Source organism: Pungitius pungitius, chromosome 6, assembly GCF_949316345.1.
Source record: "Pungitius pungitius chromosome 6, fPunPun2.1, whole genome shotgun sequence".
Classification (NCBI taxonomy): domain Eukaryota; kingdom Metazoa; phylum Chordata; class Actinopteri; order Perciformes; family Gasterosteidae; genus Pungitius; species Pungitius pungitius.
The window spans coordinates 2,520,458-2,545,035 of NC_084905.1; the positions used below are offsets into that span (position 1 = coordinate 2,520,458).

A 24,578-nucleotide genomic window follows, 5' to 3' on the forward strand; every position below is an offset into this window, starting at 1 on the left:
TGCAGATGTGGACAGAGATAACGGGGAGAACCTCCTCCATCTTGGCTTCTCTATGGAGGTTGTAGGCAGGACGTGAGAGTGGAGAGTGTTACTCTGCAGTCAGTGTGCTGTTGCATCTGTTGCGAGACCTGCAGCAGGTCGAGACAAGTCTTTACCGGGATCTCACTCCTTACTCAAGAAGTCGGGAGGATAACCAGGAACTTCACATTTATGTTATTAGACTCGGGAACAAAGGGCGGGGGGGGGGGGGGGGGGCGTTCCCAAGTCTTGTGCAGAAACTGAACAAAAAATCATCAACGTCAACAAGGTTGCATAGTCTGGGGATTGATGTGGGGGGGGGGGGGGGCACCACCACGGACCTGCTCCATATCGTGCCGACTCAATGTCCAAGGTTCTGTTTGCCAAGTGCTTTATTAACCGGGGGCGGGGGTGGGGGTGGGGATCGGACTCATCTCAAACCCCACTTCCTGTCACACGTGTGTTGTGATGTTGATGAGGCTCCATCATAGTGCAGGCAGGGGGTCCTCACAGACTCTGCAGGCCTGAGGGCCGCTGAATGGGATTTGACACAGGATGACGAGGGGGAGCATAGGTAGTCAGAAAGTGTGTGTGTGTGTGTGTGTGTGTGTGTGTGTGTGTGGACACGCACACGCGTTTGGGCCTGCACCGTGGCTTCCATTCTCCTTTACGGATTTACAGTGCTGCTGACGCCCCCCATTGATGCTACTGTTTAAGTAGTGGCAGCTGTGCATTCTTCGCTTCCCTCTTATCTCCGTACATTGAGAACTGGAACCCACGGTTACTGACTTGATCACTGCAAGTAATTACGAAGCGGGACCCTTTCTTCAAAGGGAATACAGAAATTAAACCAGCAACCACTTTGACAGATTAGGTTGCGGCAGTCTGTAGACTTTGCACGGCACATCCTCTGGGTTAGTCCATCCTCAACTCGCTCTCTTTTTAGCTCCGTAATGTCTGCTGTGGTGTAGCTTTGGTGTGCTCAGACTGCCTGCGCTCCTGTCTGTGGTTTTTTTTTGGGGGGGGGGGGGGGGGAGAGCTATTGACTCTGTTTAATTTGAATCCTGAAATAGATTCAGAGGCCTGGAGAAAACTGATCCTCCTCCCTGAAGCTGATCTCCGCTGCAGTCTTACTGGCTGCGATCACGTCTTGCTATTGATGTTTTACTGCGGGTTTTTTTTAATCCTCTACACCATGCTGACAAAGGAGGGAGCAGCTTTCTGAAATTTGATTGATTTAGTCTCTGACCCCTCAAGAGTTTGCTTAAAGTTGTCAGAATTCTTTCCCCTTGTCTGGAGGGACTGGTTATCTGCCTTATCGTATACACGGGCTGTTTCACAACGTTAATGGTTGTAATGGTGCCTGGCTGGAAACAAGGAAAGTCTTTGCACCTTGGGGCGTCTCTTTGGGTTCTTGCAGGATAACAGAAGTGTCTGAATTCATCCCCGGAAAGTAAAAATTTGAGATGTTGAACATTTTTTTCCTTTGTGAACTTTGAACCCCTCGGGTCAACAGCCGGCGCAGAGAACGTGACGGACCTCTTTGTCGTCCGTGTCGGGTGGGCCTGGAGGGCAAAGTCAGCGGGGCGGTTCTTTTAGCGCAAGCGGCAGCGTTCCAGTGACTGCTCGACAAGCTGCCGCATTTCAGAGGAAGCTCTGAGTGTTTCCTCCAGCAGAGCTGTGCAGTGTTGCCCCACGAGTGATTCTGGGATTCATTTGAACCGGGTCCTCGTAACGGAGCGTCCTTAGTGGACCTGCCGGCGTGGGCGGGCTCCTCTTCGCACAAAGTCCTTTCCGTTATCTTCAAGCACACATACGTGAGGCCAAACGGATGTACGTTGGACAGATCGAGCCACGGCTGCATGGACACACGCGCGTCCCGTCTGGTCCACCAGACCAGACTCGCTCCTTCTGGATTTTCTCGAGGTCTGTGGCTCTCGACGCAGCTGTTGCGACCAGCTGGGTCGACCCCCGGGGATAGGGAGGAGGCGGGGGCGGGGCCCCGGGCCGTAGAGATACGCGTTAGTTTGGGTACTGGGGTCTTTGGTGCAAGACGAAAGGTAGCAAGACAGCAGGGGGGGGCGGTGGAGAAAGGGATGAGAGTATAAACAGCTGTCGGGTCAGTCACCCAAACTATACGACCCCTGTTTCCTTATTGCAGATAAACACCAACATGTGGGTCTTCCTGCTTCAAACTCGTTGTGGACTGGAGTCATTTCGTCGAAGCAGGTTTCCTGGAGTCTGACTCCCAGACGTTGGTGCCGGGCCGGCTGCGGCCGGTGCCCCCGGCTCAGAGCCAGGCGCCCGGCCCTTCTCCCACTGGCCCTCCACCCCTGCTTTCTAGCCTGCCCTGATCTGGTGAGAGTGAGAGAGAGAGAGAGAGAGGGGTATCTGCTGCCTTTTATGGCAAAGACTGGCCTGAGATCACTTCACCAAGAACAGAAAAAGCTCTGTGTGCTAAAACGGACTATGTACATATGAGGGAGCAGCGCTGGCATAGAGGAAGTTTTCTTTATCCTAAAATAAACCAATGGCTCCAGAATTTCACCTCCCCGTACCACACCAATGTTTACAATAGGTGGAGGAGGCGTTTAATGGAAAATGATGAAATTTCTAAGGGTGCAGGAAACGGCTCAGTGGAACAGAATGTTTTCAACTGGAAAGGAAAGAGGGGGGGGGGGGGGGTACAAGAACTGATTTGAACCCGTTTTCGGACGGGCTCAGCCGAGCTGAAGGTGTCTGTGGATGAAGCTCCATCCTCTGGTAAAGCTCTCTCGCGTGACGGAACACGTAGCTCACAGCGCTTTGCCGAACAGACCACGTGGATCTGCCCCCGCCCGCATGAGCAGGACGAGGTTCTGTCTGTTCTGAGGGGAATGAGACCAGTGAGACACGCGTGGAAAGAAACCTTTTTAGGGTTAAAGAAAAGAAAAAGCTTTAATTCAGATTTGAGTTGGAGTGAGGAAATGGGAAGCTGATGGTCCAGGATAATAGTTGGTAACAGAATGGAAAGGAACGGGCAGAAAGCGATGAAAGGATCAGCATGAAAACACGGCGCCTGAAGCATTTGACCCTGAACAATGAATGGGATGTTTGGGCCGATGGGGCTGCAGCCGTGACGAAGTAAAAGAATGAATAAATAAAATAAAGAAGAGAACAAGCCTGAACCAGAGAACCGTGCAAGAAGAGAAGAGGTCAAACAGAAAGTGGCCACTCATTAATAATTAGCCAGCGATGTAACCTGCCGTGTCCTTGGTTTTTAAATGAGGCCGAAACGTGCTCAGGAGCCGCTTCACCCCGAATACCTCGATGACTCATTAGCCAGCCGCGTCGCGGGGGCAGCGGAGAGGCGTCCCTGCAACCAAACGTGACCACGGCGCACACACAGACGGGGGGGGGGGGAGAACGTAAACATTTACGAAGGAAGCGCCTCCAAAGGCGTCCACGTGTTGACATGCCTTCCCTTGTTTGCCGAGGCCTCGTTTCAGCCGTTTCAATCTACATCCTCGCTTCCAGTTCCTCCCCCCCCCCCCCACACTCCCTACACCCCTCGTGTTGTCAGTCCCGTCCACCTGAATCCATCGCTTGTGCTCAGCTGCTCTTCTTTCCTTTCCTGGAAAGAAGGGCCTACACTGAAAGCGAGAAGGCTTTTGTACTGCGGCTCTGTTCTCGGACCTACAGTCTTCTGGGAGTGTGACCGGGAAGGAAATGGGGCGGGGCGGGGGGGGGGGGGCGAGAGCCAAGAACATATTGCTTCACCATTGTATTTACACAGAGGGTGTTGCAGAGAGGGGCGGTGGGAACTAGAGAGATTGAGGGAGGAACGCAAGACGGGAGGAAATTAGGTTTAAAAAAAAAAAAAAAAGAACACTGAGTTCATGGGAGCAACCTGAAACTCCTTCGACCTCAAGCAACCCCACAGCAACGGTACCACGGGGCCCAATCAGGACGGAAGGTTGTTCTAACCCGAGGAGCATTACGGATCAGCTCCTGATTGTCCCAGACAGCCGGGCCTCTGTCTACTTGTCTCACTTAGGTATCACGGCTTTCGACCTTTAACCCCAGATTGCACTGGCGCAGACAGAGAGCAGGGACCTGGGGGAGGGGGGGGGGAGGGGGTTACAGACCTGGAAGTGCAGGAAGAGTGTGATATGACATCCTCGTGCTAAAACTGGCAGTGGAGGGGCCAGTTTGGACGTCTGTGTGGATGCTATAGGCCTGCGATCAGGTCAGAGGTCAGGGGTCAGGCCCAGGCACTGAGCGCCTACTTCGCTCGGTCTCTTTAGTGTGCTGCAAGTCTGCATTGTTGCTTGTTTCAGAGGGGGTTTTTTTGGCAGTGAGTAAAGAGACTTTGTTGTCGTTGCTTTTATGAATGCATGTATGTCTGAGCTGATGCTGTTGTGTCAATGCAGTGTTCTGTCTAAGTAGTTCTTTTTTGTTCCGGTGCATTTAATTCATAGCGATTGACATTCGCCGGCGTCCCACTAAGGCGCTCACATTTCTTCAGATGCTCTACGGCACACAGCAGTCCTCGTGGATCACGTCTGCATCCTGCTTCGTGTTTCCTTAATGTGTTATTGTCATTTACAGCTCTTTTTTCTTTTCTTTTTTTTTTCTCCTGCAGGAAGTCAAAGACGAAGCCAAATGGAAAGAAGCCCCCGCCCGAAGAGAAAAAGCAGTACCTGGAACTCGAGTACACAAAAGTCCGTGTGGTGGATTTTGACCTCAAGGAGCTGGTGGTGCTGCCCAGAGAGATAGACCTCAACGAATGGCTAGCCAGCAACAGTGAGTACCTGCAGCAGCAAATCCAGTCATCCTCCAACAGAGCTGAGGGCCATATCAGAGAAGGAAGCCTGCTTTTTTTTATGTGATGTATATATTTAGACGGAGCCAAGCCCTTGATAGGATCCAGACCCGGCCCGATGTTTGGCTTGTTCCCAATAAGACCGCACGCCGCTACTTTAAACGCGGCAGTTTACTGCCGGCTTCATTGCAGTGTTTAAACTGCTGCTCGTCATTAGCCGCGTCGTCCCTGGAGCTCCGTGAGCTCGCTGTGGCCTGATGGATGGAGGAGGTATTTTTTTCGTGACACGATTTTCCTCCGTCTCCCTGACCTTGTTTCGGTTACGTATCCAAACCGCGGGAAAGGAAAAATGAAGCATTCTTTCCCTTCTTTAATTTAGACTGATAAAAAGTTCTAGAATACAGATGGGGTGTGTTTTCACCGGTTAATGTGTTGTTCTGCAGGTTTGGACACATATAACATTTCTGAGCAGGGTATTTATTAAATAGCTTAACCAATTAATTAAACACTGCAGCCATTGAATCCCCCCCCCCACACACACACACACGTTTGTAAACCAAAGCACTTTTCTAATAATACAGAAGCAAAAATTATTACTTATGGTAAAATAATCTAATCTAATCCTTTTACAGCTTAACAGGTCGTGTCGGACTTTCCCTCGATGCAGAAATACCGGTTTCAGTTTTAGACTAGAGGGACATGTTAAGTAGTTGCAGAAGGTTCAACCTCCTCCCATCATCTCCATGTTTGTGACGCTCACACGCTGTTGGAGGGATGTGACGCGTTACCATGTGATTGTGGTGGTGGCGGCGCAGTGGCCTGTAGTGTGCATGTCATCCATCGGAGAAAGAGCCTCCATCATATTCTGACAGTATATTATTTACCCCCATCATTCAGGCACATAAACATATTTAGTTGTGTGTGTGTATATATATACAAGACATTGATGAACTGACTGTGAAATATTTCTTCTTTTTTGCCACAGCGACAACGTTCTTCAATCTTATCAACCTGCAGTACAGCACTATCTCAGAGTTCTGCACCGGGGACACCTGTCAAGCCATGAATGCCTGCAACACGTAAGTTATCTCCCCCTTTTTTTCTGGTTTATTCATCACTCACCTGCAGAGGCCCGTTGGTTTATTTATCAAGGGCTTCTTCCACCGGTCAGTGCGGGGTGACTCCCTTCCCGCAGGGTGCACTCGGGTTAGTTTAAGTCTTTCAGCTTCCCGCACACCGTCCGTCCAAGAGTGAGCGGTACGAAACGTACTGCAGCAAGCGATGTGTTCATCTCCTGCACATCAAGTACGGCACCTTTTGTGTGTCGGTGCTTGCCGTGTCAGAGCATGTTCAAAGGATTGAGTAACCTATATTCAAGTCCTAAAATGTACTTTAATGTACAATGAGCAGTTTGAGTTGGATAAATCCACTCCATAATTTATTTTTTTTTACCATCCAATGAAACACACACACACACACACAGCCGAAACATTTTATTACTTGTTGAGTTTTCAGGCAGTAAAACCTTGGTAAAGGTTCCCCGTTTACTGGTCAGGAAATAGCACATTGCAACTGAACCTTCTCATCGATGACATCGTTAGTTTAGAAGTCACACGAAAAGGCAAAAGGCCAGAGGTCAAGGTTGTATGTACACACATGGAGTCCAATCTGTTTTTCTTGCTGCTACTTGAACTCTGCTAAAGTCATTATATTGACGTCATACACAATGACGATTGACAGAGGGGTGTGAGCGACCATTAACGAAGGAGTCCGCCTGGATCCCGGGCCATTTGTGCCATATGATAACAGACAGGTCCGTCTGCTAACTAGGTAACAATAAAGGGTGTTTTTTACGGCTACCGTGGGCAATGAAGCACCAATCATGGAGACCTATTGCTGCCATGTTAGCAGAAGGGGGAGGTGACTACCTGTCAGCATTTATGGAACTAGTTTGTCCTGTCGGGGCAGCGCGTCGTCTCCGTGTGCGGTGAACCCTCTTCTGTGGAAGGAGGCCGGCGGAAAAACCGGATTATCGACACTCTTGAAAACCTGCGTGTGCATGCGCTCACCCTGGTTAAAAATATGACCGTGAGCGCAACCAGTGAGAAATGACGCGTCTAAAAGTGGCTGTGAGGCGCGATCTGGAGAAAAGGTAAAAAAGAAGCAAATGGGCGTCCGTCTCTCTGCCCGATTCTGGATTCATCTTTGATGCTTTTTGTGTTTCTGGCTCTTTCTAAGAAAAAGAAAGCCCCCCCCCCCCCCCCCCCCCCCTCCTTGTAGTAAAAAACTCAATGAGCCGCAGACCTAGCAGCGTCAGTACCCCTGCCCAGAGGCACAGTGCCGCACTATTTAAAGAAGAAAATGTTTCCATGAGGGAACGGAACTGTGTGTGTGTGTGTGTGTGTGTGTGTGTGAGAGAGTGAGGGGTATTAATGTTCTCACACTTTTCTTTAGCATTGGGTTCTTTTATAGCCGGTTCCATTTTTGGCCTTCGGTCAGTCGTTAAGCTCGTTATAAAGCATTTTAATTGGTCTTCCTTAACCTTCAGGCAATCTTCTAGCCTGACTGGCTCTGTGCTGCTTGACCCACTGTCAACGTTAAGCTCGGATCCGCCCCGATCCGATCCCGGATCAGCAGCGGGACGGAGAGGTGGCGTTTACTGGAACGATGCGTTACCACTCTAGAACGCAGTGGGCAGCAAAAACATGCCGCAACTAACTTTAGTTTAGTTTTGGCCCTGTTTTCACACTTAATGCGGATAAAAGATTCAGCTCTTTATGCCTACATTTTTTTTTTTACTGATGCAGACCAACAAGCGCCCTCAGCTTGAATCATGGGGAGGCCACTTTAGATTGTGCTCCCATCGCCTGGGGGCGAAGGATGAGGTACGATCTGTGAAGAAAGTGTGCTTATGTGTCCCTGGCCCATCGTGACCTCACTGCGAGTACGTTTTTTTTTAATGAGGAAATCAGGTGACCAACTGCCAAAAAATCTCTTGCAGCTCAAATGAATCATTTGTTTACCAGAAAATACTTGTGTTTTTGTCTGAGCAACTCAGGGTGTGTAATAGCATCCTGTTTGTCACTGATGCGCCCGAAGCACTGTTTTGAAAGACCCACGTGATCACACCGAATGGCATGTTTTCTGTCCTGCTCTTTCTAGAATATACTACTGGTATGACGAGAGGGGGAAGAAGACAAAGTGCACTGCGCCACAATACGTCGACTTTGTGATGAGTCTTTGTCAGAAACTGGTCACCGATGAGGAGATCTTCCCTACTAAATATGGTGAGTGCTGCCCCCTGCTGCTCCAGATGATGAAGGACAAAAACACTTTTTTAGCATCGCATGATACAATTATTTTTGCTATTATTCATTTTTGGATTAATGTTTACCAAATAATGGAGAGAAAAACTAGTTATTTCAGCTTTTGGGCTTAAAAAATAAAAACAATATTTATTTTTGAACAGTTTAAGTTTACTTCCCTATGTCCCTAAACATGTGTGCTTGTTGTGTTGTAAATAAAGCATTTAGTGACGCACACAATGGGTTTGTGTCTTTCACAGGATTTTACTTTTGATAATATGAAAAATAATGGAACAAACGAAGCTTCTCCCCCCCCCCCCCCCCCCCCCCCCCCCCTCCCCATGGCGATCCCTGTGCCTAACCCAGCCTCCCTCTTCTCCTCCCTTCAGGCAAAGAGTTCCCCAACTCCTTTGAGTCCTTGGTGAAGAAGATCTGCCGGTACCTGTTCCACGTGCTGGCTCACCTCTACTGGGCACACTTTAAAGAGACAGTGGCTCTGGAGCTGCAGGGCCACCTGAACACTCTGTATGCACATTTCATCGTTTTCGTAAGGGAATTCAACCTGGTCGACCCCAAGGAGACCTGCATCATGGACGACCTGTCCGAGGTCCTCTGCACGCCCGCGCCGCCGCCCGCTCCCGCCCCGGCCCCCTCCGCCCCGGCCTCTGCGCCCTCCCCTTCTTCACAAAACCACGTGACGGAGAGATGAGCGGGGGGGGGGGGGCGGCGGTGGTGAGACAGCAGCCACGGGGGTGAAGATAGGATGGAGGAGAGAAGCAAAGGCAGCCTGGCCCCCCTCTTTGGTGCCAGCAGGACTTAAAGACCTTCCACTACCCTTATATATTTCGCTATGATACCAACCAACCAGCCGGAAGGGAGGGGGGAGGGGGGAGGGGGGGGGGGGGGGGGGGGGGCTTTAGAGGGTTTGGGGTAGCGGGGAGGGGTTTGTCACGCCAGCAGGAATTGGCGTGAGCATTCCTCCCAGGGGCAAATCCCTCCCACCCCCTCTGCAATTTAAACTAGGAACAAAAAAGTATGTGTATGTTTTTATTTTTGGTTTTATTTCACTTTCTTTAAGTTTTATTCAGTTTTCATTTTTGTTGTGGGGAGGGTTGGCCCCCCTCGTCTCCTTCTGTCCTCTACCTAACATGCAGTACAGGGAGGGCTTTCCGCTTTGCTTCATCCTGCTATTGTACAGTGTTGTTAATGTGGGGATTAACAACAGAAGAGATGTTCTCCTCACCTGCTGGCCTGTCCTTCCCTCCTCCTACTGCTGGCGGAGGGGGGCTGGGAGGGGGTGGAGGGGCGGGGGGGGGGGGGGGGGCAGCCTGCACGGCCACCACGCTGGCCAGTAGGGAGCCACGTTACTGCCTGACGGACGATACTAGCCAATCACTGTTTGGGTTGTTTATGTGGGGGACGATTGAAGCGCTTCCTACTCAGGACCTAAGAGAATGCTGCCAGAGAGGAGTTAGTCTCTTTTTATTTTCGTTTTTTTGATTCTCTGTTCCTCGTTCACCAGACTGCTGATCCCTTCTTACGGCAGATGTTGATCGTGTTTAACTACAGTATAGTCACATAATCACATGGCGTAGCCCAAACGGACAAGTCCCAGAGCCCACCTGTAGAGGGCGGCGAACATACAGAGAAGGCAACCGAAACAGGGAGATGGAGAGAAAATATAAAGATTGTACGATGGATATTTAATCGGATCAGAGTCTAGACGGACTGGTGCCAATATGAGGTCGAGTCCGAGTCGTATGCTGGTGCTCGGGCATAGCAGCAGCCACTTGAACCGCCACCAACACTCACTTGAGCAGCACAGAAGGACAAAGACATGAGGTAATGTCTGCAGGCCCAGAGAGGCCCACGCGGAGGGAGTGATGGGTGGGAGGAGAAGATGTGGAGCTGCTCTGCTGTTTAACAGCCAGAAGTACTCCCAGTGCTTAACTAAGGTTCTCCACGCCTGGTTTATTATTTTTACCCGACCCATATAAAATTAGATTTTTTTTAAAAAGATTATCAGAGGAAAATTAGTTCAGAAATAATAACAATAATGGTATCATTACACATGTATAGAAAATGCACAGTCTGCTTGGACTTTACTGTACAAAGAATCACAAGTGGGTTCTCTCAGACATAGCCTTTGTATGGAGGAGGATTGGGTTGATAATTCTCCTTTTTTTATTTATTTTTGTTTTTTTTGCAGGGTTCTTCAGTTCTGGCTCTCATTTTTATGTATTTTAATTATTAACTAAGTTAAAAGCAATTTAATATTTTAAGCTCTGCGGATTATAATCTAATAAAAGAGAGAAATGCCACCTGCCTCAGTCTTTTTGATCGATGTGTTTGTAAAAATGATTTAGAGGGTAATAAACAAGCTTGTTGTGTGCTAATTATGACTTGACTACTTGAAGCTCACTAGGGCTTAGTTTCTGTCTTTAAAATTAATTTTTAGTTCTTGTTAGTTTTAAGCAGAACTTCCTGTCGGGTTAGCACCTTTTTTCCTGAATGATTCCTCTTGGTCCTTTTGTAATGTTACATGTATGACCGCAACACCTTATTGGGATGAGCTCATGATTTAAAACAGTTTTATCAATATGAAACTAAGGACCAAAATAATTTCATCAAATACATTATGCCGTATGCCACTAAAGAATTTCTCAAGAGTATATTAGACCATATCATTCATATAACACGTCCTTGAACAGACATAAAATGTTATACAGTATACTGATATTCTCTATTACGTTTTGATTTGAATCTTTAAATGACATTTTTTATTAGCTTTATTGTTTTTATGATATACTAGGACATTTGTTTTTAGCTTGTTTTGACACACGAGACAATCTCCATTACATTTTATTCATGTATTATATGAGGACTGCATGCTAAGTACATTTATAACCTATTCTATTAGAACATTTTATCAGTATGTATTTTAATACTAGGGCCGGGACTTTAGCGCGTTAATTACGATTAATTAATTACAATGTGAATTAAGATTAATTACACAAAAAATAACACATTAAACATTTTTTACGCATTTTTACACTTATTTTTTGCACCGCGGAACGTTTCTCACTGGATGAGTTTCGGAGGACCGATTATACTGCAGCACCAACTAGCGTCCATGACTTGAGACAACAACAAACCACAGTGAACATGAACGAAGAAGCTGACGAGGCCGTGTCGGGTGGCCCCGTGAATGGGACATTTTATTATAATAAACACACGGATGGAAGCGTCGATAAGAGCGTGGTTGTGTGCAAGCTGTGCAACAAGGAAATCACATCGAGCCTCAAGTATCACCTCAACGCAACACAATTAGCAGCCAGCGTGGACGTTAGCCCGACCCGAGTACAAGGACCCACACCCAACCCACACTGCACCAGATGACTGGTCTAAGGACCAGGGTAACTAAGTCCACGTCTGAAAAAATGTACTTGAAAGTATTGGTCTACTTAAAAAAACAGTTTACACAAGGTCTACTTACCTATAGGCTACCTGAATTTCTGAAAGTACTATATTTCTAAATATGCTATTTCTACACTTGAATTGGTTGAACAAAAATAAAAATCCATGTGAAAAAAATTACTTCTCACTGTTCTCAGGTCAAATATTTATGCAATTAAAATGCGATTCATTTTGATTAATTAATTACAAAGCCTCTTATTAGATTAATATTTTTAATCGAGTCCCGGCCCTAATAATATATATTATATATATATTGACCTTACATATATTTTTTTATAATAATTTTTTACCTATTATTTAAACAAAATCTTTTCTTTTTTGACCCTACATATTTTGACTTTTTTCACAATATTTTTTTTCCCATGACATGACTGGAATGATCTTAGATGGAGCAACCTATACGTCCCTGTCACTAATGCCAAATGCCAAATGCCCCAAATTTCTGTACTTCTGTACTTGTGTAAACCTTATCTGGGTTCAACCCTCAAGGGACATGGTGGCTCGTCCGAAATCCTTTTTGGGTAACTGACATTTATAAAAAATCAAAGGTGCATCTTGGAGGATCAACCATGCTATTCATCCTTCCTGCATTGGTAAAAGCACAAGTGAGTTGAATATGAATGTAACAGAGAATTGGAGGGTGGATGCACTAAAAAGGGTAAACAAATCTACACCCTGTGCCAGACTGTCAGTTTAAGGTTGTCCACAGGATGCCCTGAAGTAGACAAACATGTGATTGTCTTGAAAAATGCCCTCAGAGGCTGTAATAAGTTTCATGTCAGTGTGACCACTGAATGAGACACATCTGCTCATCTGGCCTTCTCTCTCGTCAAAAAGGTGGAACCCTAGCTATGGGTGGCATGGCTAATAAGTGCTAAAAGCAATTAACATCAAGTCAATTCATCATCCAAAAGATTCTTCATCATTCTTGACAATGCCATCATAACTCAAGTGAACGCGCCTTGTGTTTCTGCATAACCCCTAGGGTTCACTTCTCTGAAACAACCAGTGGGGACAATGCCCCCACTACTACCTCCGCGGTAGTGTGCTCAAGACTTGGCGGGTGGGATTTGAACCCACTGGCGGTGCGCACAGAGGCTTTTGGCACCCTGCACTCACGCCTACACTACCAGTCCTGGTCACATTTTGGCAACTTTGATTCTCCCATTTAACCTTGAGCATGTGAGTTAAACCTCAAAACCTTTTTTAAATGCTATTTCCACATCTGGGCTTGAACCCACAACCTTCAAGTGCAGTGCAGGGGCTTATGTCAGCAGCTCTTCCGATGTGCTACTTCACCACACACTAATCAGCCCTTTGTTTGTTTTATTTAACCTTGAGATTGCTATTCGAACCTGAAGTAAAGCCAACCTATAGAGTAAGGACAGTTGCTCCTCAGCTCTTGTGCTGCACTGCCTCACCATGCACCAATTAAAATTTTGTTTCTCGTATTTAACCTTGAGACTGCTACTCAAACTCTTTCAAAGCAGAAGTGATATCTGCATGAAGGGGCTTGAACCCTCAACCTCAGACAGCAGTTTGTGGCCAGATACTGCAGCCCTTCAGTTGTTGCCTTGTGCTATTCAAGCACATGCCTTGTTGCGTCCGTTTCTCATATTAGACCTTGGGATTGTTTACTAAACCTCAAAACTGTTTCAAAGTTTACAGTTGTATTTTTAATCGAGTCCCGGCCCTAATTTGAATCTTTAAATGACATTTTTATCAGCTTTATTGTTTTTATGATATACTAGGACATTTGTTTTTAGCTTGTTTTGACACACGTGACAATGCACGCGACTGCATGCTAAGTACATTTATAACCTATTATATTAGAACATTTTATCAGTATGTATTTTAATCCCTATATTTATGGAATGCTAAATCTTTGAAGGTACGTTAAATCATTTGGTCTCCACCCCCCCTTCAAAAAAAAAACTTCAAATGAATAATTCACCTTTATTACTTTTAAAAACATGCACGCACTCATAATTATAGATTTAAAAAAACGATCAGATGCAACCAAACCGCACTTCCTTTTCCTTCTGGCTCAATTCTGTGACCCTGAACGAAAACACGCACATCCCATGAGGATGATTGATTAGAGCTTCTCCACCACACGCGTTCATCAGCTGCAGCACGGCGTGGGCCGTGCGGTCACTCGGGCTCCTTCTTTGACCTGCGGGGCCCCGCGGAGCCGCGCCGCCTTCTCACAGTCGACCGCAAGGTGACGCCCTCGCTTAGTTTAAACCGAGCGATGCCGCCCGCCTCGTCCAGCTTTTTGGCGCTGCAGCACGGCGTGGGGACCTTCGTGGTGTTCCCGAACTTGGAGTAGTCCACGGCGTACATGCCGTCCTCCGCGGAGACCGTCGGCACGAAGCGCTGCCCCCACAGGATCTCCTCCGACACGTAGGAGGTCCTGGCCTGGGTGGTGATGCCCGTGGTCTCCACCACCCCTTCCAGCACCGCGATCACCTCGATGTCGTCGTACTGCAGGTCACAAGCGGACAACTCGTACAGGGGGCTGTCCTTGTCGATCACGTGGCAGATGATCAGCGGGGACACCAGGAAGACGCCGTTGGTGCCCACCGGGTTATCCATGTGGATGTCGATCTGGTCCAGAGGCAGAACCTCGCCCTCCTCGGTGGTGCTTCTCCTGACCACCTGCAACCGCACGGTGGCGCTGATGATCATGCTCTTCCTCAGGTCGCCGATCCGGATCATGAAGCACAGCTTGTTGTTTCGGACGGAGATGACTGCGTGCTTGCTGAAAATGAGCGTCTCTGCGCGCCGATTGGCCTGCGCGGTTTTCATGAAGATGCAACCGAGCATGATGGCGTTGATGAGCAGTCCGACGATGTTCTGCACGATCAGGACGACGATGGCGGAGACGCACTCCTCTGTGACCATCCGGCCCCCGAAGCCGATAGTCACCTGGACCTCTATCGAGAAGAGGAAAGCGGAGGAGAAGGAGTGAATGTCCGTTACGCACGGGACAAAGTCGTCTCCCCTCTGGTCCAGGTCGCCATGCGCGAACGCGATGAGCCACCAGATCATCCCGAAAAGGAGCCAACTGCACAGGTATGACATGGTGAAAATGATGAGCGTGTGGAGCCATTTTAAATCCACGAGAGTGGTGAAGACGTCCAGCAAGAATCGACCTTGTTCTCTGATGTTGGTGTGCGCTACATTGCAGGTGCCGTTCTTGGTGACGAACCGTGCTTTCCCCGGTTTGGCCTTGAAACACTTTGGCCGCAGCACATCCTCAGCCAGACGTGTCAGCAAATAATCCTCTGGAATGAGTCCTTTCCTGGACAACATAGCGCTCCCATGCTATGGACCCCCAAGTCGTGTGGCTTTTTTAGAGATCTCCTTGGCCCTGTTGAAGATGAATTATTCACCTCGTCCCCCGGCGTCTTTGCTTACAAACGCCTCAGCTGTCGAGCGCAGTCTTCTGGTCCGTTTTCTGGAGGTATGCGCGCTCCTCACGTTGCCTCCGGATCGGGCGCTCCACAACCGCGCACGCAGTCACAGGGGAGAAATTCTCCTTCCAGCTCCACAGCTGCCCCCCGTCACTCAAACCGGCCCCGCACGCGCTGGACGCGCCACACTGCCCACCTCCACTGACAATCGACCCCGTGCGCAGTTGCCGTGGAAATGGAGCGAGTGAGATGTTAAATGTTGATGCCGGAGCAAAAGCGGGTTTTATCATCCCGTGGACCAGGAGGCAGGCTTCGGCGGCACATTAGGGGCTCTGTGCTGAGTCGGCCACTTCACCTTAGCTTGGTAACGTGAGAAGGAGACGTTGGGAGGTAAAGGTGGGCCTGTACCCTCTGTGGCGCCCAGCCCTCTCTTTGATTCTTTTTCCGATGAGAAGGCGGGAGTGGGCCCTTAAAACTAAAGCCCACAGGCAGGCGTGAATATATAACGGGTTAAATATAGAGCACTATGTACAGCGAGTCGTCTTTAGGCTGTTTGGGATGAACTTTGCTCCACATGAATACAAAGTAAAAAAAAGGATCCTTTTCATGTATTCATCCGGAGTCCTAAGTTCGCCGCGGCTCCTTCTCTTCTCCATTCCAGCCTCGCACGCCTCATTTTACAGGAGGCCGTGCTCCTCGATGACTTTCTAATGTCACGTGTCGGCTCGGCTGCAGCTGCTCATCCCGGGCCGTGGCACCCCTGAGTATAAGAAGATATGGATACAGAACACTATGCCGGGGCTCTGGTCCTTGGCCTCCTCTTGCTGGACAGCGCAGTGTCCTCTTCAGCTCATTTTTTGAACCTGCAAGCTGCCGATGACTCGTTTATTTAGGTAACTGTCACAAGGTTTCATTCACACAAGCACAAAAAACCCCTTTAGTCCTCATCCTGACCAACCTCAACAGAAAGAGAAAAACCCCACACTTGTTAATGATCATTAGTGTTTTATTAACAAAGCATTTACTTTGTATGTACAAATATTATACAAGACAATTATAAAATAAAAGGAATATATCTTCGATGGGACAATTGCACTTTGAATGGCTTGGTCTAACGCTTCTCCTCCTCTTGTGCTATTTGTCCGCCCGTACGAAGGAGGTGAAGACGCTGTCCTCCTTGTCCAGCAGGGCCTGGGGCCGGTCGTACTCCAGGATGATCCCCCGCTTCATCACAATCACCAGGTCAGCATTCAGGATGGTGTGGACGCGATGCTGCACGGCGGAGGGGGGGAAAGAAACAGTTACTACCTCCATTCGAGAAAAAAAACCCAAAAAGCTTTACCACACAAACTTTCATTTTTACACTGAGGAGTACCACTCCAGTGACACTGGTGTAGTAGGAGGTGGAATAAATGGTTGTGTGTCGTGGAAAATACGCAGAAATAATTTGGCCCGGCCCAGTTTAGGGGGAGATACTCACTGCTATAGTGACTACTGTTCGGTCCGCAAAAGCGGTCATCACAACTTTCTGCAGGATGCTCTCCTGTGAGGACAGATGTGGGAGGGGGAGGAGGAGGAGAGGAGGGGAGAATCAAGGACAAGCACAAAGTGGTATGCAAAGCAAACAACAACAAAACAAAAGAGCCATTTAACTTGTTCCTTGGTGCTTTTCAACGGCGTTGGAGCTTATTACTGTCACCTCCCTCGCTCCTCGTCCCTGATTAAACGCTGCGCCGTTGTATGCTGGAAATGTCGCTCTTTGTGACCACTGATTCTTGAAGGGTGTGAAAAATGACTGTCTCCCCATGAGGCTCCGAGCGTTTCCCTTCTATTTCCTCAGGTCTCTCCCCAACACAACGCACACACTCTCTTGTTCTGTCCTCTCCTGGTTTAGAGCAAAGCACCGCTTTGAGGTGCAACCCTTGACCCCAAATTGAAAGACACTGACCGTTGCCATGTCGATGGAAGCAGTGGCTTCGTCCATGATGAGGATGCTGCTCTTCCTGACGAAGGCTCTGGCCAGACAGAACAGCTGTCTCTGACCCTGACTGAAGTTTTCTCCACCCTCTGTCACCATGGCATCTGAATAAAATAAACATTGTTAGTATGTTGATATTCTTGTATAGTGATTACGATACAGGTGTAAATATTAAAATCAGGCATATATGACATGAGAGGATAACAATTGGTAAGTATATGAAGTAAAACAGTGTTTTTTAAGTTCACAAACCTTTATGAAACTCAATTCCAATCCAAACACTTACACTCAGTGCAAATAACTGTTTACTGCTCAATATTCAACGCAAGACTCGGCATCGACACTAAACGCTTACTTTGACTTAATTACTAATTACAAATTAGTCCTTAGCCCGGCTGGCTAAGGCTACAGATCAATAGACATTTAGCTCCAGTGAACGGTAACTAACGCAATGAGTAACTTACATTGAACACGTTACACACCGACACACACATCTGTCAGAGTCCCATTGATCGAAGCCGGCGACATGTGAAGCGGCACTCTTCCGAGTAATGAATGCTTTCTCTGCCTTTATTTATAAGTAAACGGACGACAGAGACATAAAAACCCATCGGTTTGGATGCACTTCAAACCAGAAGCAGCTGAAGCAACAATTCTGCAGAGGCGAAGGCATCGTGCATCAGCGTGCAGAGCAGTCTCCATGTATGTGGGTTAAGAGGAACACGACTCTAAAGCTCCGCTAATATCTGATCTGGTGAGACTGCGTCTGAAAATGCCACGTCTACTAAGTCCAAAATATGATCTCAAGTGAGCTAAGCATAAAGCGGCTTCACACAGACTGCGGCTCAGTGGGAGATTTAAAAGATTCATGCTCATGTGTATCGGATACAGTAACCCGATCGTTGTTAATGGGAAACTGGGAGGTGTCACAAAGTTGCCTCAGAGCAAGAGATGGGAAGACTCACGTGGAAGATGAACACACACACACACACACACACACACGTTTCTCACCCAGGCCTCCTGGGAGGGATTTGACAACAGGCTTCAGCTGAGCGATCTCCAGAGCTTCCCAGAGCATCTCATCTGTAGCCTTCATCTCCGGGTCCAGGTTGAACCTTCACAGCAGATTTCAGAGAGTTAGATGGACTCAATTTGAGCTCTAAGCTGGTGTTTGTATTGTCCCAATCTTGTCAGTGTGAAATCAACACTCAAAAAAGGGTTAACAATTGAACTCGGAATAAAAAATGAATCTGCTCATTGTTAAATACAACGTCATTTGGCTAAAGTAACTTACATTGCATTTTTAACACATGGTGTTTACATTTGAGCAATTCGGGGTTAGGTGTATTGCTCAGGGACACTTTGACATGGGATTTCAACAATGACGTTACATTTTTAACAGCGCCAATGTCACGTGTGACCTCAGTCTATTTGAAGTAGCTTCCCGCTCCCCGACGGCATCACATGGCTTCCTTAAAGGTCCCCTGGTCTACTGTCTGACATGACACGGCTTTGTGCTTCAGATGAGTTCCCTCGGTGCGTCGCGGTTTGCCGGCCGAAGACACCAAATACTTCATTTTCAACCAAATGTAAAATTTGGTCCGGCGGGTGAAATGAATTCTGAAGTGGCGTTCGTCGTACCGGATGGCGCCGCTGAACAGAAAGGGGTCCTGAAGGATGATGGACAAGCGAGACCGGAGCGTCTGCAGGGGCAGCTTGGCGATGTCAATGCCATCGATGATAATCCTCCCTTTGAAAGGAAGAACAGAAAATAGCATTGCACACCCAAACACATAAAAGATGGACTACCTTGTATTAAAAAAATAATTTTTCAATGTGCTGAATTTCCCATTCCAGGGAGGTCAATGCAAGCGTGGACGTTTTTGCCGTACCCTCAAACATGTCCACCATGCGGAATAAGGCCAAGGAGAAAGAGGATTTGCCACTTCCTGTCCTGCCGCATATTCCCACCTAAAAAAAAAAACAAACTCAGTTTGACTCATTATGAACAAGCAAAATTCATTCATCGTTAAATCTGTGGGTTCACAGGTGGCCTCCGTTTGGCTACCTTCTGTCCAGAGTGGATGTGTGAGTTGACGTTTTTGAGCACTGGCTTCAGCGCGGCATCATACCGGACACTCAAATTCTGGATCTTGATCTCTCCCTCTTTGGGCCAGCTGTCGGGGATCTGAGACACAGCTGAGACAGACGCAGGAACATCAGTACATTATTTACCCCTTCATATAAAGGCTTAAAATGTGGGACCACTGGATTTGTTAAACTCAGCAGCAGGATGTGGAGGCCGTGGGATGAGCGTAATCATCATGTTAATGAAAGACATTAAATGTTCATCTGAAATACATTTCTGTTTGTTAAAATGCATTTGAATCCGCTCTGGTGGCTCTTGACAACCTTACAAAGGCACCAGATATTTGCTGCACATGTGATCTCAGACTGAAGAGTGATTACTGGAAGTATTAATTAGTATAGAAGGCACAATAGCTGCTCCCTATTCTTAATTACAGTGCAAGCGGGAGAAGCAACATGGTGTGATAGATTAGATAGATTTTATCTAATCACACAAAGCATACAAGGTGTTTTATAACCACGTCCCAAACTACAGCTCTTGGAGCAAAAAGCACTTGATCGGTCAAAAGTCCGCTCCTATAAAAACCTTTTAGGTTTCCCAAAGGGCATCACGGCAGGATGGCCAAGTTTTAAAGAAGGTGGAAAGCAGCGAATGTGATTGGCTGTGATTGTCAAAGCCAACCCGTGATTATCCCTTTTTTAGTGTGCTCCGCGGGTGTGTGACACAAGCCTGGCCACACAATTACAAAAAGTGTGTGCGGCAGTGCTCCAGGTGCACTCGGCAGGGCGTCCCACTGCAATCTGGCCGTTAACTTCACACAAAGAAACTAACTACGGCGAGATAAAACCATAAAAACACGACGCGAGACTTGAATCTTGAGACAGGGGCCGGGGTGGAAATCTACAGCGCGAGGCCTCGACAGCGTGACATAGCTGGTTGAATGAAACACCAGACACTGAGTGGTGGTGGCTCAACAGTTTTCAGATTCATCAGCTCTTAAAGCTTAATACGAATTTGGCGTTCGCACCGGCTGCACGCCGCTCTGTGCGGCCCAAAACAAAATCAATTCCTATCGGGCCCCGAGTTGAAAGGAGGTCGATTCGAGATGGATCTTTAATGTGTCGCTGCACTCACTGAGGAGTCCCTCGTAATTCTCCGGCTCAGTTTTGAGCAGACCGTTGATTCTCTTGACCGAGCCGAGCTGTACTTCCATATCGGCCAGGTTACGCACCATCCAGTTCATGTAGTTGGATACCTGACACATAGAGGGAGGAGGAGGAGGAGGAGGAGGAGGAGGAAGGAGTGGGTTAATGTCAACGTAGGCAGACACTTCCTTTGGTCGATGTAACATTTAATTATTCAGTTTAGTTGAACATATTAAATTCACCAGATTGAAATGATAACGAGAAAGAAGTTTTTTTTACATAATTACCAACAACAGAACAATGATGTTGATCTGATTCAACAGATGTTCAGGCAGATTTGACATTTCAACATTTCAAAGTGATATTTTTGGCCAAAAGATGTGCAGTTAAGACACTGACAACCTCTCAGAAATGATTGGTCAGAAGCATACCCCCCCCACACGGTCTCACCAGGAGTGCGTAGGTCAGTCCCAGCCCCACCAGACCGGGGGTCAGCTGGTTGTAGAGAGAATTACTGATGGAGGTCACAGCCGCCACCAACACCACACAAGCTCCAATATACTCCTGCAGAGAGAGAGAGAGAGAGGGAGAGAGAGAGAGAGAGAGAGAGACAACGGCAACAGCAGCGAGATGAAGCATCGCCGAATAATTCCAAAAAGGTCAATTTAAAAAGAGGAGATCAGTTTAATGTCAGCACACATAGAGGGCGGACAAAAAGGCCCTGTTTGTTTTCCTTCGCACATGAATCCATTAAAAGGCGAGAGGAATCTCCGGGCGTCACACTGTGAAACGCCGCAAGCCACACAGGCTGCGAGGTGGTCGACAGATAAAGCATCACACGGAGAACACAGAAAACGTGACCTTAATAAAAACAGGCAAGGTTTTTTTTCGGGGGGTTTCCCAACAGAGGGAGCCGGCCGTCCGACCAACAGCCAACAGACCTGAGGTGAATCCTGAAGCACTGAGCAAAATGGTCATTACCATCCGGACCTCCAGCCAGCGGTTGGCCGCTGTGCGGAAGAGGGACGCGATGTTGTTGGCGTCCGTGTACTGCAGTAACCTCTGCCTGAACCTGGGCTCGTACCTGCCGGCGGAGAAAGACAAGTGCGCCTTTTTGGTTTTGTGTGTCCTGAGGGCTCGGCCCGGTTAGACGACAACGGCACGAATCACCGGGTTTAATTCATCTTCTGGACTCATCGCCGTCATTAGAGGGTATTTTAAACACACGGGTAACCCCGACGTGGCAACTTTTGAAAGGCGTGATAAAAGAGTAATAAATGAATTGATAATGTATGAATTTATAACGGGCTTATCCACAGAAAAAGTTGAATTCATAAAAAAATGTAACATCCAAATAGTTTTGTTTCAGAACTTTTAACTGCTGAATACTAAATACCTTCCCTTAACAATTGTAGATTTCAAGTTTCCACATCAAATTGCATTTTGAACCATGATTGGCTTCCCAAACTAGCTGTTGTTTTACAAAATCATCAATCAAAGAGACACTTTTCCCAATCAACACAGGCGAATGTGTCTTTTAGCGTGGAGCTCTGCGCACACACACATCATGTTGCATAGTGAGGCTCCAACATCCAGGAAAAAAAAATATATTGTACAATAATATTCAGTTAGGATGGTTTGACCTGGTGTTTATAATCACCTGAGGGCCCTTATAGTGGTGAGACCTTCCACTGTCTCAGAGAAGTGGCACAGCAGAGGGAGTTGGGTGCTGTCCTCCAGCTGCTGCAGGTCCCTGACCAGAAGACACAAAAAAAGAAAGAGGGAAAATATCAACTGAAGCAAAGTTCAAATAATATCAGAGGTTACGGAGAAGCGAGGAAAGCAGAACTGCACGGATCAGAACTGTTGGATGAAATAAAAGGACATTTTACTGCGACCTGCATCCCTCTCAGGCGGGTAAAGGGATGGGTTCATGCATTTAAGCATCTGCCTCTATTATATGGGGAAGACAATAGCCAAAAAACACACTTTTTTGACATGTCAATTTCATTTTTACACTAAAAAGTCCGTGTGAAATATACAGTATATTATTTTCAAACATGTTAATTTCAAAAAATGAGCCTTTAAAACCGTATCCTTTGTTATTTGTGTTTAAATTCACAATCCAAACAAACGGATAACAAATCGCGACCAACGCGTAACGACCCATCCGACCGACCTGGAGGCCACCCGGAAGTACTTCTGCATGAAGTAGCAGGTGATGGCCAGCGGCAGGAGGGCGATGAGAAAGACGGGGGTCACGTAGGAGATGACGCCCAGGGCGGACAGACACAGCAGGGTGGAGCGGGAGAGGCACTCCAGGGTGGTGGGGATGTGCTGGTCAATAGTGTTTGTGTCCGTGGAAAACCTGTTGAGGATGCTGCCCAGCGGGGTCGTCTCAAACAGCCTGGAGGGATGGAAACATTAAATCAAACCCTCACTCATTTCATAATTTACTTCCAGAATACATTCTTCCTAATGGTCTTTGAGACCGTGATAGTAATTTTTGAGATTTCAACATTATTACGTATTATTTAGCTTTTATCTAAAGCAACTTACATTGCATTATAAAGCCATGCATCACATGTTTGCATGGGGATCAGTCAGGGGATGGGTGTCTTGCTCAGGGACACTTTAACATGGCACATGGAGCAGCCGGGATTCAAACCACCAACCTTGTATCACACTACTCCATGCGCCACCATCGTCTACAATACGAAAGACGTGCTGTGTGGTCAGCTAGATGAATTCATTATTTAATGTGAAAGTGATGTGTTTGTTTAGCTGTGTACGTGAGTGTAGATGCACACAGGTGGTTAATCCGCATGTGAGCGTCTTATGTCGGTAAGTTCCCCCAATGTTTTTTTTTTTTTTTTTTTTTTTTTTTAAAGTAAAGCAGATGGTGCTTTGCAGCTCTGAGTAATGGGGCGAAAAGCGATGCTCTTAACGTTGTTCCTCTGTTTAAATGATCTCTTTCAGCAAACACACAGTATCAGCACACTCCCGTCTCTTTCAAACACAACCAGGCAGAGCTGCAGGACACACACACACACTAACACACTAACACACTAACACACACACACACACGCGCGCTCAGCGTCCAACCTCATGGGTGCCAGGATGATCTTGTTGAGCAGGTCGTGGTGCAGCTCTTTGGCCACTTTGAGGCCGGTCCACTCCACAGCCACGGAGGAGGCCAGACACAGGACGATACCCAGGCAGCACAGCACGCTGAACACGGACAGATACCACGAGTGACAAGTCTGCAGAAGGAGGACCAGAGACGGGCGATGGTTACAGCCGCGTGAAACAGAAGACAGCGGCGGCTTGAAATCTGGCAACATTTCTACTTTTTGTTGTTTTGAGACGCTGTTCTCCACTTTCCCCTCAATTTAACACCTGTGTTTTCTGTGGTTTCATTCATTTTGAATCAGACCTTTCTAAGTATCTCTCTGTGGATCATTCACACAGGAATATAAAGTTCATGGAGCAAAATCCAGGCCAAAAATAGAAAAAATAGTATAGGAAATTCAACCAGAGTTGAATATCATTTTGATTCAGTTCTGTTTTCAATCCAATGTATTTTCCTTCTTCACATACTGTATACATTTTTTATATTTTTATAAAAAGTTTCAAAACATAATGTTTTACTTTCACTTTTGACATTGATCTGGCTTATTGGGATAAACTGAAAGGGTGACAGCTTAACAAAGAAGGCTGAAAACCTTCCTCAACCGCTGTGTGCATGAAGAAATGCACTTATATTAAATGCTCTTAGTACCTGCGTTTCCTGAAGGCAACGCGGTTGAGAAAGATTTTCAGCCTTCAAATGTTAAGCTGGCACTCATTAATAAGTGCCCCTCTCGGTTGATGCTACGCCCACGTAGCCAGATCAGGGCCAAAAGTCAGAAAGTGAAAAAATGGTTTGTACTGGAAAAAAAGAAGATTTGAATCTGAAAATATACAATCTGCAACAGAAAAACATAGGACCTCAATATCAAAATATATATTACCACCAATGTCAGTAATGTGCCCCTGTTTGTATTGGATAGTGGAACAGGACTGAGTGTGTGTACCACAGGAGGACGCGGTATCCTTCAAACCCCCCCCCCCCCCGTATCCACGTTGACTTTGGCCTCTGTAGGACTGTGCGAAATGTGACTTAGCGTTACAATTCACAGGGCCGACACACGCAGACACACAAATATATCTGCAACATGAGAAGTTGCCAACAGCTGACGTGACCCCCCCCCCCGACGTGTGAATGGACCAGCTTAACCTTCGCCTGTACTGTATGTGTGCGCCACTCGCTGCTTCCTCTCAATGGTTTTCTGAGTGTGTGA

The 24,578-nt window shown here is 47.2% G+C and overlaps 3 protein-coding genes across 9 annotated transcripts in view; 1 reads left to right on the forward strand and 2 right to left on the reverse strand.

The window, feature by feature from the left end:
* mob2a (MOB kinase activator 2a) overlaps positions 1-9,004 on the forward strand; it is a 37,026-nt gene extending 28,022 nt beyond the window's left edge. For all 5 annotated transcript variants that reach the window (XM_037450812.2, XM_037450810.2, XM_037450809.2 and 2 more), the window contains exons 2-5: positions 4,643-4,803; positions 5,808-5,901; positions 7,985-8,109; positions 8,517-9,004. In XM_037450812.2, the coding sequence (XP_037306709.2) occupies positions 4,643-4,803; positions 5,808-5,901; positions 7,985-8,109; positions 8,517-8,836 (700 nt within the window). In that variant the 3' untranslated portion in view covers positions 8,837-9,004. The remainder of the gene's footprint in view (positions 1-4,642; positions 4,804-5,807; positions 5,902-7,984; positions 8,110-8,516) is intronic.
* A 4,542-nt stretch (positions 9,005-13,546) lies between these two features.
* Positions 13,547-15,221, reverse strand: kcnj11 (potassium inwardly rectifying channel subfamily J member 11). Its single transcript, XM_037451032.2, has one exon. The coding sequence runs from the start codon at positions 14,920-14,922 to the stop codon at positions 13,759-13,761; it is 1,164 nt and encodes a 387-aa protein (XP_037306929.1). The 5' UTR covers positions 14,923-15,221; the 3' UTR covers positions 13,547-13,758.
* A 787-nt stretch (positions 15,222-16,008) lies between these two features.
* Positions 16,009-24,578, reverse strand: part of abcc8 (ATP-binding cassette, sub-family C (CFTR/MRP), member 8) — a 44,517-nt gene continuing 35,947 nt past the window's right edge. For all 3 annotated transcript variants that reach the window (XM_037451031.2, XM_037451030.2, XM_062562838.1), the window contains 13 exons: positions 23,341-23,498; positions 22,415-22,642; positions 21,896-21,988; positions 21,217-21,319; positions 20,686-20,799; positions 20,225-20,345; positions 19,070-19,200; positions 18,894-18,972; positions 18,643-18,751; positions 18,013-18,116; positions 16,972-17,105; positions 16,504-16,566; positions 16,009-16,295 (listed from right to left, as the gene is read on the reverse strand). In XM_037451031.2, the coding sequence (XP_037306928.1) occupies positions 16,158-16,295; positions 16,504-16,566; positions 16,972-17,105; positions 18,013-18,116; positions 18,643-18,751; positions 18,894-18,972; positions 19,070-19,200; positions 20,225-20,345; positions 20,686-20,799; positions 21,217-21,319; positions 21,896-21,988; positions 22,415-22,642; positions 23,341-23,498 (1,575 nt within the window). In that variant the 3' untranslated portion in view covers positions 16,009-16,157. The remainder of the gene's footprint in view (positions 16,296-16,503; positions 16,567-16,971; positions 17,106-18,012; positions 18,117-18,642; positions 18,752-18,893; positions 18,973-19,069; positions 19,201-20,224; positions 20,346-20,685; positions 20,800-21,216; positions 21,320-21,895; positions 21,989-22,414; positions 22,643-23,340; positions 23,499-24,578) is intronic.

Coding starts and splice junctions, on each gene's coding strand:
- kcnj11 (XM_037451032.2), bottom strand. CDS start 14,922: ATGTTGTCCAGGAAAGGACTCATTCCAGAGGATTATTTGCTGACACGT.